The sequence below is a fragment of the Portunus trituberculatus genome, chromosome 50 (assembly GCF_017591435.1).
Source record: "Portunus trituberculatus isolate SZX2019 chromosome 50, ASM1759143v1, whole genome shotgun sequence".
In the NCBI taxonomy this organism is placed as follows: Eukaryota; Metazoa; Arthropoda; class Malacostraca; order Decapoda; family Portunidae; genus Portunus; species Portunus trituberculatus.
Window position 1 is genome coordinate 4,453,409 of NC_059304.1, and position 12,500 is coordinate 4,465,908.

Genomic DNA, 12,500 nt, shown 5'->3' on the forward strand with positions numbered 1-12,500 from the left:
CCACGAAAAAAAATCTACTTAATTAACTTTTTTTTTTTAATTAACACTCTTCTCTGCCTCTTTTTCCTTGGTTTGGTAACAGAGTGAGGAACGCGGGGACGAGAGGATGAATGAATAGGAGAAAGGACTAGAAAGATGGCAAAGGGAAAGGAGACAGGAGATAGAGAGAGGGTGTAGAGAAACTGTGTGGTATGGGACTGGTGGTGGGGAGGGAAATATGGAGAAGGATGAGAGAAAAAAAAAAAGTGTCATTCTAGCGTGATGTCACTGTAAACACTCAAGATGGAGACGTCAATACAGGTTTAGTGGAAGGAGAAGAAGGGGGAGAGGGAGGTGGAGTGTGAGGTAAGGACTCTCTCTCTCTCTCTCTCTCTCTCTCTCTCTCTCTCTCTCTCTCTCTCTCTCTCTGATAAAGATAATGAAAATAGTAAGGAGAAAGAACAAAGAAAAGAACAACCTCAAGAATAAAAAGAATAAAAACCAACGAAGGAGGAGAAAGAAGAAGAAAAGGAGGAAGACAAGAAGAAGAAAACTAAGATGAACAACAACAAGAACAAAGTCCACCACCACCACCACCACCACCACCACCACCACCACCACCACCACTAAAGCAACACAAATATAAGACAAATTCATTTCTAAGCAACACCGTCTTGAGAGCATCATTCCGTCACATACAGACATACATACATACACACATACATACATACGTACCACGCCACGTCTAGGATGGGACAGGACCGGGAGGAGCATCATCATCATCAGCACCAGTGACGAGTGGCGGCAGAGGAAGGGGAAACTAATTAAAAACGCTGGGTAGGAGTAGCTCTGTATACAAATGTTTCTGCCTTTTTTATTGAATTCCAGGAAGAGCGGGAGAGAGAAAGGAAAGACGATGGTGATAATTATTATAGTGGTGGTGGTGGTGGCGATGGTAGTAATTATGATAATGATAAATAGTTTGTGGTGAAGGAGAGGATTATGATGAAGGATAAGAAAAGGAGGAGGAGAAAGATCGAGAAAATGATGATGAGGAAGAAAAGATGAAGAAGAACGAAGAAGAAAAGGATAACGACGATGAAGATATCGAAAAAACAACAACAACAGCAAAGACTACTACTACTACTACTACTACTACTACTACTACTACTACTACTACTACTACTACTACTACTGCTGCTGCTGCTGCTGCTAATAATGATAATAATAATGATAGTAAGAAGATGATGAAGAAGAAGAAGAATACAGGAAAAAAAACGATGATAATAATGATGATAACAATCTGGTGTGTGAAATAGAAAGGAAATACTCGTAGTTTGAGGAGAAAAGAAACTTACTATATTCAAGAATAAATGAACATCAGAGTAGGTGAAAGAGAGACTTAAAACAGCAGCATTAGTGGTGGAAATGCTTGGTTACTCTCTCTCTCTCTCTCTCTCTCTCTCTCTCTCTCTCTCTCTCTCTCTCTCTCTCTCTCTCTCTCTCTCTCTCTCTCTCTCTCTCTCTCTCTCTCTCTCTCTCTCTACAGCGAAGCTTTGCCATAATAGATAATTCCTCACTATGTATGCAGTGCACCGTTCCTCGCCGCCTGCTGACTTACTGACGCAAAGGGAAGTAAAGTGGTACTGTTCCCTTCCCTTCAGTGTGTGTGTGTGTGTGTGTGTGTGTGTGTGTGTGTGTGTGTGTGTGTGTGTGTGTGTGTGTGTGTGTGCCCGTGGCGTCTCAAGAGTGTCTGGCAGCAATAATCAGTGAAAAGCTATTTTGAAAGCCCTTCCAGAACTGCATCAGGACAAAGTTAACCTTACAGAGCCGAGGCGAGCCGAGGCGGGAGGGGAACGAAAGGAGAGGAGAGGAGAGGAGAGGAGTTGCTTTGTCGCGGGTGGAGGAGGAATTAACACAGGTTGTGGGGAAGGAGTGGGAAGGAGTTAAGGAGGTACTGGCGTTCACCCCTCCTCCGTCCCTTCTACCACCCATCCTCCCGCTGCCTCCGCCAAGTGCCACCAAACAGTGGGCGCACCTGAGGCCGCCATTAGGATCCTTGTGGCATTGTTCCTGTTGTTGAGCGCTGAGGCATTGTGCTGCTGAGGTCACGTGACTCCGAGACGGGAGGGAGATGGTGGGGAGGTGGATGAGAAGGATGGATTGAGACAGGAGGTCTTGGTTGGGCGGGGGAGGTAAGGGAGGGCCACTCAGAACCTGGCTGGCTGCGCCCAACAAAGACATGGCCCATTGTCGATAAAAAGTAAAAGTTACAAAACTTCTTCGCTCCTTTGATCAGCCTTTTAAGAAAGACGAGGGAGGGAGGGAGGGAAAGGAGGAGGAATAGTTGAGGAGCCGCAGGTTGGTGGAGGGGAGGAGCTTTGGGTTCAGAGGCGGCTCCTTTCCTCCAGATTAGTAAATGTTTGAAATACTCGTCTTAAGATTTTCTCGTCCCCGTCGCGGTCTGAGGCCGCCCTGCCAGCCTGACCTGTGCCAGGGCTCAGGGTGGTGCCGCACCGCCTTCTCAACGGGAAATGTGTGTGTGATGAAGTTTAAGTTCTTTGTTTTCAAATATTTTGTAATAAAGTTATACAAAATGAGAGTAGAAATTACATTTATTAACAATGTTCTCGATAACTGGTCTTTAGATGTAAGAATTTAACATATGTTTATAGTACACTAAGGTATGAGTCATGAAAACTGGGTCTTTATTACGTACGGCAGGGGAGCGTACATTTCTGTGGACAGAATGTGATAAAATGACAAGCTGGTGACATCCTGCCATTGACGAGAGACAACGCTAAACAAAGGGAAACCAACACCATTAACTTTACGCAATGTTCTACCATGTGTCACCAAACATGACTCCAGGACGCCAATTGGGCCTGACTTGCGACCAGTGTTAAGTTCAGTCTCTCAGTGTCGTCACGTCATCTGTCACAAAACAGGATCACTATCGTCGTTAGCGTGTTTGTGCAATAATGTCTTTAAAAAGTGAATTTTAAATTGTCGGGCAAACACGAGTACCAATAATCCACATCGGAGACTAAAGCATAATAAATGTATTGTCTTCTTTGATGAACCATTAGCTTTACTTTAGACCAATCTTTGATGTCCAGAATTTCATCTTTCCACCACCTAGAAGACTTTCTGCATTTCAACTTCCGTGAGATCCCTAACACTAAAGTCAAGGAACCTTGAAGTTTGGCTCACTGATAGCGCATGGCGGCAGATAGTAGGGCAGCGCGCCCCTCTGCTGACCGTGGAGACTCGGCGCGGCGGCTGTAGGAGCTGAGGCATAGATATTGTGATGCTTTGTCACTTGGTATTTTTTTCTCAAATATGAAAATAATCACCTTTTACCAGTGATTGTGATAGTGACACATTTTTTTGTAGTAATGGTAGACGCTGTAGTAGTAGTAGCAGTTGTTGTTGTTGTAGTTGTTGTTGTTGTTGCTGCTGCTGTTGATGTTGTAGTGATAGTGGTAATGGTGGTGGTGGTGGTAGAAGTAGTGATAGTAGTAATAGAAGTAGTTTTAACGTAAATTAATCTGATATTTAAGACTTACTTTTCATCCATGAAATAGAAATGTAAAGATATACAATTGTAGGACCACTGATGTCGTCCATATATAGATAGATTTAGAGAAATGGGATAAACTAATAAATTTAAACAATTCTCTATACGTACAATTATATTATTTGCATATTATTCCTTCCATATGAGCAAGGACTTTGAAAAATTGTATATATTGCAAGGAATGGCGCGCTCAGATAGTGTATGCAATAGTACAACTAGTTTATCTTCATGATGTTATTCTATACTCCGCAGAGAGAGAGAGAGAGAGAGAGAGAGAGAGAGATCAACGTTCTTTGAGTGATAAATGAGTGAAATTGACTTTAATAATTAGGTTTGCAGTGTCGAGTCTTCTTTTTTAAAAGGAACATGAGGTAAATTTATGGATGATAATACTTGGAAATGCGAGTGTGTTGGCATGTTGTACACAGGAACCTCCGCGCGTAGACCTGGTGACTTCATACAGCTTCCCAAATTATGTTTCAGTAGCAGCACCAGAGAAGGAGGAGTATTTTTGATCCCACACATTAACATACACCTATGCCTTTATGTATATATTAATAGAAAAAGCTGACAAGATATTTGCTCGGAAAAACATTGGCTTTTTCCATTACCGAAATCAATTTCCCGCGAATAATGACATTACTTGACAGAAACAGGGCTAGGGAGTGAAAGGGGTAGGTGAGAGGGAGTGAGAGGGGAGTGAGATGAATGTGGAGAACAAAGGAGTAGGTGATAAGAAAAGGCAAGATGAAGGAAGGAGTGAGAAAGTGAAGGAATGAAGGGAAGAAGAAAGGAGAGTGAGACTTGGCAAAGAGAAGAGGGGAGGGAGAGGAGGAAGAGGTATGAGCAAGAATGAGTGAAACCATTAATCAGTGAGAGGGTAGCGTTGAGGCACCGTTTACAGAAAAGAGAGAGAGAGAGAGAGAGAGAGAGAGAGAGAGAGAGAGAGAGAGAGAGAGAGAGAGTGAGTAAGAGGGAAGCCTTAAGTGACAAGGAGTAAGTGGAAAATGTACATGATGTTTTTAAATTGGCGGACTGACTTTTCTAACACCCTTCCCTTGAGAGAGAGAGAGAGAGAGAGAGAGAGAGAGAGAGAGAGAGAGAGAGAGAGAGAGAGAGAGAGAGAGAGAGAGAGAGACTTTGAGATATCGTCCCGCATCATGACTTCCTACTAAACACACACACACACACACACACACACACACACACACACACACACACACACACACACACACACACACACACACACACACTGACAGTCACTCTGATACCCAAACAATTTAACTCTTCTGATGTTGAGATTATGCTGACAGTGAAAAAGATTTAGATTCAATATGCTGGATTTATCGTGTTTGTGTTCCCGTTTCGTCGTCGTCATCGTCGTTGTCGTAGTAGTAGTAGTAGTAGTAGTAGTAGTAGTAGTAGTAGTAGCAGCAGCACCAGTAGCAATAGTAGTAGTAGTAGTAGTAGTAGTAGTAGTAGTAGTAGTAGTATCTATAGTAGTAGTAGTTGTTGTTTTTATAGTAGTAGTAATAGTAGTAGTAGTAGTAGTAGTATGAAAAGAAAGAGGAGGAGGAAGTACAAAAAAATAGTGAGAGATGAGAAAGAAGAAGAAGAAGGAGAAAGGAGGAAAAAACAAGAAAATTATGGAAAAGGAGAAAGAATAAGAATAGTAACAATAATGAAAAAAGAAGAAAATAATATTAAGGAAGAGGAGGAAGAGGAGGAGGAGAAAGAGGAGAGTAATGTGTTTATTGTCACCTGTAAGAAAGAAATACTCGTGGGTAAATATACTAGAGAGAGAGAGAGAGAGAGAGAGAGAGAGAGAGAGAAAGAAAACGTGTCGCCAGGTCGTCCCGTAGTGCGTAAGTTAGTCTTCTTTTGTCTACGAGCCTTTTATTCTTATTACTTGAGGGCAACAGAAGAAAAGGACCTGCTGGGTTTTACCTTTTACATAATACAAATTTATCTCTCTCTCTCTCTCTCTCTCTCTCTCTCTCTCTCTCTCTCTCTCTCTCTCTCTATCTCCATCTCATCTTCTTCTTCTTCTTCTTCTTCTTCTTTTTTCTTTTTCTTCTTTTTTTTTCTTCTTTAAAGCTTTATTCCCATTCGTTTCCTCCTTCTATCCATGGCTGTCATTTATCGTCCTTCCTTCGTTGAATCTTGTAATTTTTTTTTTTTTTTTTGTCTCTTAAATCTTCCTTCTTTTCTTCTCTTTCACTTTTCGTTCTTCAGTTCCTAGTAAATTTTCCATCTCTCTTCCTTACCTTGTCTTTCTTTTCTCGATCTTCCTCACATTTCATATTACTGTCTTGTTTCCAGTCAGTCAGTTCTTTCATTTGCAGTGAAATAACTTGATATTTCCTCTCTACCTTTTAAGTTTGAGCGGCATTATTAAGTTTTGTTTCCATGGTCGTGTTTATGCTGCTTCTCTAACCTTTTTTTTTTTTTTTTGTCACCATGTTATCTACTGTTGTCGTTTATATTCATTTCATCTTACTTATTTTTTTTTTTTTTTGTCATCCTTGTGTAGTTTCTGTATGATTTTGTCTTCCCATCCTAGAAACCGCTTGCTTACATGTCACAAACTTAATCCTCTCTGTTCGTCTTTTATCTATATATTTTTTTTTTTTGTTTATCTAATTATTTTTGCTCTTGTCTCATCGTCTTTCCTTCATTTAGTTTTTGTGTCTTCTTTCATTGTTGTATTAACCACAAGATTTCTCAGGTATAACTCCCTTCAGTTGTTATAAATATCTTTCTCATCCCACGTGTAACCTTCTGCGTACTTCAACCTTTTCTCTTCCCTACTTTTTGGCCTTCTTAACCTTTTACTATTCTATATAACGCCTACCATCTACCTTTCCTTTTAGCCATTAATAACACTTTCCCCTCGCTTTATAACACATGCATACGTATTTTTTTTATATGTATATATATACACATGCATACTCTTTTTGATAAACTTTCTCCCAGTTTTCCTGCTCCAGTGGTCAGCCTTCATCATCCTTGAGAGTTGAGAGAAAGTAGGAAATTGATTTGCTAATTTTTCATTGCTGTAGAATTATTTAAGAGAAAGTGCTGCCTTATAAAGAAAAGCGTTCAAAGCGTTATATAGGTGAAAGGAAAACAAATTAAGTAGTAAATGGGTTGATCAAATAATAACACTTTATTTTTCCCTTTCCAGCCACAAACACACGCAACTCTTTCTGTCCTTCACACTTCCTTTTACTTTATCCACATCCTCTCTTGACCTCAATCCTTCTTCAGACCTAATCTTCATAACCACCAACACACTTCCTAACCTGTCCTGTTTTTATCTTGTATTCTTTGTACGTTATTTCATCTCCACTCCTAAGCTTCGCGGCCTTCCACACGCTCTCTAAACTTATTTTATTCATATCCTGTATTGATCTTTACTGTTCAAGCCACAAACACGCGTCTTAAACTAAACTCCCACATTCTTTAAGCCTTTCTCAACCCTTAACCATCTAGATACACACACCGTTCCTATCCTATCAAATTTCTTAACGTCTTAAAGTGATCCTACCCTATCCTATTCTTACCCACAGCCTTACTTACCCACAAAATCCATATCCTATACCCTCTGAACCTTACCCCTTCATCAACGTAGCCCTAACTTAACCTAACTCTCATAATCTCTCTCTCTCCCTCAAGTCCTTGGAAAATGCACGAGTCAATTGATGTGGCGAGGCGGGAGCGGCGGGGTAGGGACAGGGGATTCACAATTTACTCCTGTTATAGACACACACAGGCTGACGTGAAGGCTTGAGAGCGGCGCCTTTGTGTGGCTCAGCGAGGGAGGAGAGAGTGAGAGGAGAGAGGAAGGAAGGGAATAAATAGGATCCATCTTTCATTATTATTATTTGTTTGTTAAAAGTTTGGTTTAATCAGAGAGAGAGAGAGAGAGAACGCTGAGACATGTTAAGGACCTATATGATATAACCGTTCTCCTTTTTCTTTTCTCAGAGGTTAAAAATGGTTAGTCTTTTCTGTTGTTTCTGCTGATTCTTGGTCCTTCACTTCCTTTCATGTCTTTGTTTTTGTTTTCCAGTGACCTGCTCAGCCTTTTTATTTCATTCTAATATTCGGTCTCGTTCACTCTCTCTATTTCCATCCCTTTCTTTCCTTCATGTGATCATTATCAGATTTTTTCAAAGTATTTTCTTCCTCTTCTCGTTATTCTTTTCCTGATTTATTTTTTTCCATTTCTTGCTCCAATTTCTTTTTCTTTTTTCTCGTTCTCCGCAGCCTTACCGTCCACCGTTTCTTTCCTTCTTTGATTATTTCCCTTTTCTACTCTGAAAAATGGCGGGAAAACATGAAAGATACAAAAGTCTTGCCACCAACAATATTACTGCACAAATAACTTTTAATTCGATAGTAATAACTCTCTCTCTCTCTCTCTCTCTCTCTCTCTCTCTCTCTCTCTCTCTCTCTCTCTCTCTCTCTCTCTCTCTCTCTCTAAGAAAAATAGATCGCAGCGTTTCTCGTATTTGTCTTTTTTTCTTTTCCTATTTTGCTCTCAGTTTTTCGATTTATTTTTCCTCCCTCCTTCCTTTGATCTTGATGAGTAGTTCGCTTGTTCTTCCTTCATCCATAGGGAGAGGAGGACGAAGAGGAGGAGGGAGTCATTCTTTCATGCTCCTCCACTTTTCTTCTTTTCTTTTTTTTTTTTTTTTTTTTTTTATCTCATCCACCTCCTGAGGCAGTGGACAAGATGCACCTTTGCTCGCGTTGCCGAATTTCTCCGTCTGGAATATTGTTTTGTATCCGCTTCGCCTTGTGGTTCGGAAAGACTTGCGTGCTACTCCTGCTGTCTCTGTGGCTTCCGTTCCTGTGTGTGTGTGTGTGTGTGTGTGTGGGTGTGTGTCGTTGTTTTCCTTTCCGCAGGCTGTGTTTACCTTGTTTCGTCTTTCGGGGGTCAGTTAATCGGAATGGTGGTCGTGGATCACAGTGATGGAGGCTTGTTCTGGGTGTTGGTGCCTTGCCTCCTTGAATCTTTCTAACCTCATGTTATCCTTATCTTCGTTCCGTGTGTTGAGGATATTTGGGTGTTGGGTTTTTGGAGATTAGGATGTGGTGGTGGTGGTGAGGTAAAGTGTGAGGGGTTTGTGAGGTGATGGGGTGTGTTAGTGGTTGTGAGGTAAAGTGTGAGAGGTTTATGAGGTGATGGGTTGTGTTAGTGATGGTGGTGAGGTAAAGAGTGAGGGGTTTGTGAGGCGAAGGGGTGTGTTGGTGATGGTGTGGTGAGGTGTGAGGGTTTCATGAGGTGGTGGGGGTGTGGTGGTGGTGTGTGAGGGGTTGGTGAGGTGATGGGGTATGATGGTGGTGGTGATGGTGGTGGTGGTGGTCCATTTTCATTTTTTTCATTACAAGTGATTTTTTTTTTCCTTTTTTAACATTTGGCTCACTGAAATATACTGAACAATTTTGTGTCATTAAAGAATTATGGCAATTTTTATTCTTTTTTCTTTATTTTTTCTTTACACATTACATTTCCATCACTCATATTGCTATTTTTCATCTATAGTTCTTTGCATTAAGTCTCTCTTTCCAGGAAAACAAAGAATTAAAATTGATTATTAATTTTGGGAGATGTACATACTTTGATTACATAGCGGTGATATTTTTGAGACACGAAAAACATTCCACTGCATTTTTTCCAACATTCGAGTCCCTGAAATGTACTGAGTGTGTGTGTGTGTGTGTGTGTGTGTGTGTGTGTGTGTGTGTGTGTGTGTGTGTGTGTGTGTGTGAATCAGTTTCCGTATCAGAGGTCTAAAGATACAATACAATAAACGAATTAGGTCGTGAAGGAAGAAGGTATATGAAATTCACTGGGTCGTGAAAAAAAAAAAAGAAAGAACAATGAACACTGGTAGAGACTTCGTGGTGTGGGATTAATGTTCGTTGCTTTGAGTCTTAATCCCCTTCCATCCCTGCTTTTCTCCTCTCCCCCCTCAGTGCTGCTGTGAATCGTGAACCCTTGAGATGTTTAATTGGTGAGGCGCATCCCTTCCCCCCATGCACCACCGTCACCACCCCTCTAGCTTGGCGACGTCCCATGAACACGTGTGCGCCTTGACAACCCTTTCAGTCATGTGTTTGCTCGTCCTGCAGTAGCAGCCGTGTTTCTGGAAATGAGTTATTTAGAATCGAATTTTCACTCCCTCCTCTGTGTTAACGGCAAACTAGGAGCAGCATGAGTGACTTTTTCTTCCTTTCATCTTTTTCTATCTTTCTTTACTTCAAAAGTCAACAGGGTACAGGCGCCATTCTCACAGCAACTTTTGTACTGCTTGTATTTTCTCCTGATATTTCTTTTTTTCTTCTTTACGGTCTGGTGAGTTACCTCGCTGTGCCGGAGCGTTCTTTCCACTTCTTGCCTTTGTCATGCCTGATGTTTTCTTGATCTTTGTTGACTTGTGTTGGAGTCTCGAGTTTTCTCTCCAAAGCAGGAGGGAGATGACGCAAAGGCAACCATTGGGCTGTAGTCAGAGGCAGGGGAAGTTGAGGGAATTCATTTCCTCTTCCTCGTCTGCGTGTGGAAAGTAGATTGTTACTATAAGGACAAGGTTTTGTTGTACTGAAATTTGTCATATAGAAAGCGATGTTGTGAGGAGACTTGATCGTGGTGAATTGAGCACAGTGAAGCGATTATGTAATGCTGCGACGGTCCTGCAAGTATTTCGATGAGAAAACTGTTTCGAATTAGGAAGATCACTGAAATGACAACGCACTGATTGCCTTGAGGAGAGAGAGATATTGACGAAGTAGCTGAGAATGATTGGCTGAATGGTGTTAGATCATTCGAAATGGATCATTGAGTGTGAGTCAGTTGCTTAGAGGTGGCATTAAGGAGGAAAGTACAAAGTAGAGCACGTTACATGAACAAGGTAGCACATGACGCATCCATGTTGACGCCGTATTAGACCATTAATAACAGACGTGCAACATAACGCTTGTCCCTCCAGACACTGACTCTGTCTTCTTGTCTCTGCAGGATGGAGTATCCGGACAGCGTGCGGGAGATGAGTCGCATGCTGCAGGAGGCGGCCCTCAACGAGGGAACGCCAACCCCGCCTGAGTCCCCTGCACAGACCCCAGCCGGGTGCCAGCCCTGCGCCGCCACCACACAGCCGCCGGACCTCAACGGGGGCACGGCGATCCACCAATGCCAGCAGAAGGAAAAGAGCAGTGACCCATCTGCGGCAGGGGGCGGGGTCGAGGCGGGAGGCGTGGCGGGGGGCGGGGCAGACGTGGAGCGGCCCGCCAGCACCAGCGGTCCCGTCAGTTTGTCGCAGATCTTGGACCGGCCGGTGTACGCCGCCGCCGCCCCGCTCTCGTCCCAGCATCCCACCGCCCCCGCCCCGCCCCAAGCCCCCGCCCCCCAACCCTCATCCATGCCGGTGGCCACCATGGGAAATGGCACGTCAGGCCAGACTGGCGGCCACCACCATCACCACCACCACCACCACAATCATCACCAGGACGGCCTCCCGGGTGGGCCGGGCCCCGGGAACGGGCGCGGGGCCCCTAAGCCTGTGTACCCGGAAGATTACAACTACCTCAAGGGACTGGTGCCCGAGCTGAAGGCCGAGGTGCGTGACCGTGACCTACGGATCGACGTCCTGGAGGCAGAGAAGATGGATATGAGGCGTCAACTGAAAAAGACGACAGAGGAGGCCACTCGCCTCCGCCGCGAGGTGCACAAACTTAAGGTGAGTGGCACAATAACTCCTTGTGTTCAAGTCCACTCGCAACTCCTCTCAGAAATAGGAGTCACTCTTTCTCTTCTTGTTCTCTGTGTGTCATGAGTACTTTGGGAAGTGTCGGTGTGTTCTTGGCCCAACCATACACGCCAGTGTCTCTCCACCGCTCCACCGCGTGCCTCAGAGTCCCACCCTCCCACACACACCGTGTTCGTCATGTGTTCCTTGTGCCTCCCCTCCACCTGTTGACCCTCGTCTCTCGTTACACGTGTTCTCCTCCCCTAGATCCTCTTCCCTCCCACTTTCCCCTTCCCTTCCGTCCCCTTCCCTCCCTCCCTCCCTTCCACTCCCGCCAGTGATCCACCTGTTGCCACTCCACCGCCTTGGATCGATTACGTTTTTCATGAACTTCCTCCACTTTTCTTCTCTACTTTCACTTCCTCTCTGTTTCTTCCCTTTTCTATTGTTGTCATCTTTCATCATCATTATTATCATCATCATCATCATCATCATCATTAGTTATCGCCATCAATACCACTTGCTGTGCACCAGCTGTTCATTCGACGTTTCAGTTGTTCTTTTATATTTCTGTGTAACATTATCATCTACGTCATTCTCTTCTCCTTTATATTGTACTTCTTTTCTTTCTTCGTTGTCATCATCGTCACTTTCTTTTACTCTTTTTTTTTCGTCTCCATTCCTTTATTATTTTTATCCATATCACCACCACCACTCCCACCACCACCATTATCATCTTTGTCCTTCCCATCTTCTTCACTTCCATCTTGATCCTCATCCACATGTAAATCTGCAGGCATCTCATTCTCATTTTTGAAACTATCCTCTTATCTTTTGCACTTTATCATCTCCTGGTATTGCCACACTCCTCCTCCTGCTCCTCCTCCAACTCCTCCTCCTCCTCCTCCTCCTCCTCCTCCTCCTCCTCCTCCTCTTTGTGTGTCCTCTTTACCATCCTCATCATCTTTAGCGCATTTTCTCATAACAATTCTATCCCGTCCCATGTTCGTCCACTTTCCTTCACAAGACAGAGGTCATTATTCTTAAACATTGGAACGCATTAACTCCAGATAATTTGACACGCTGTGGTGGAAGTCATTGAGGGATTGATTTCGTGTTTGTGATTTGTTTTTTTCATGATTATGATGATTAACATGAGTTCTGCTCCTTCATCTGAAAAAAAAATA

General features: G+C 43.1%; 1 protein-coding gene across 2 annotated transcripts in view; it reads left to right on the forward strand.

The window, feature by feature from the left end:
• The window catches only part of LOC123499641 (cGMP-dependent protein kinase, isozyme 1-like), a 300,599-nt gene that overhangs the window by 160,056 nt on the left and 128,043 nt on the right, over window positions 1–12,500 (forward strand). For both annotated transcript variants that reach the window (XM_045247975.1, XM_045247976.1), the window contains one exon: window positions 10,587–11,304. In XM_045247975.1, coding sequence (XP_045103910.1) covers window positions 10,588–11,304 — 717 coding nt within the window. In that variant the 5' untranslated portion in view covers window position 10,587. The remainder of the gene's footprint in view (window positions 1–10,586; window positions 11,305–12,500) is intronic.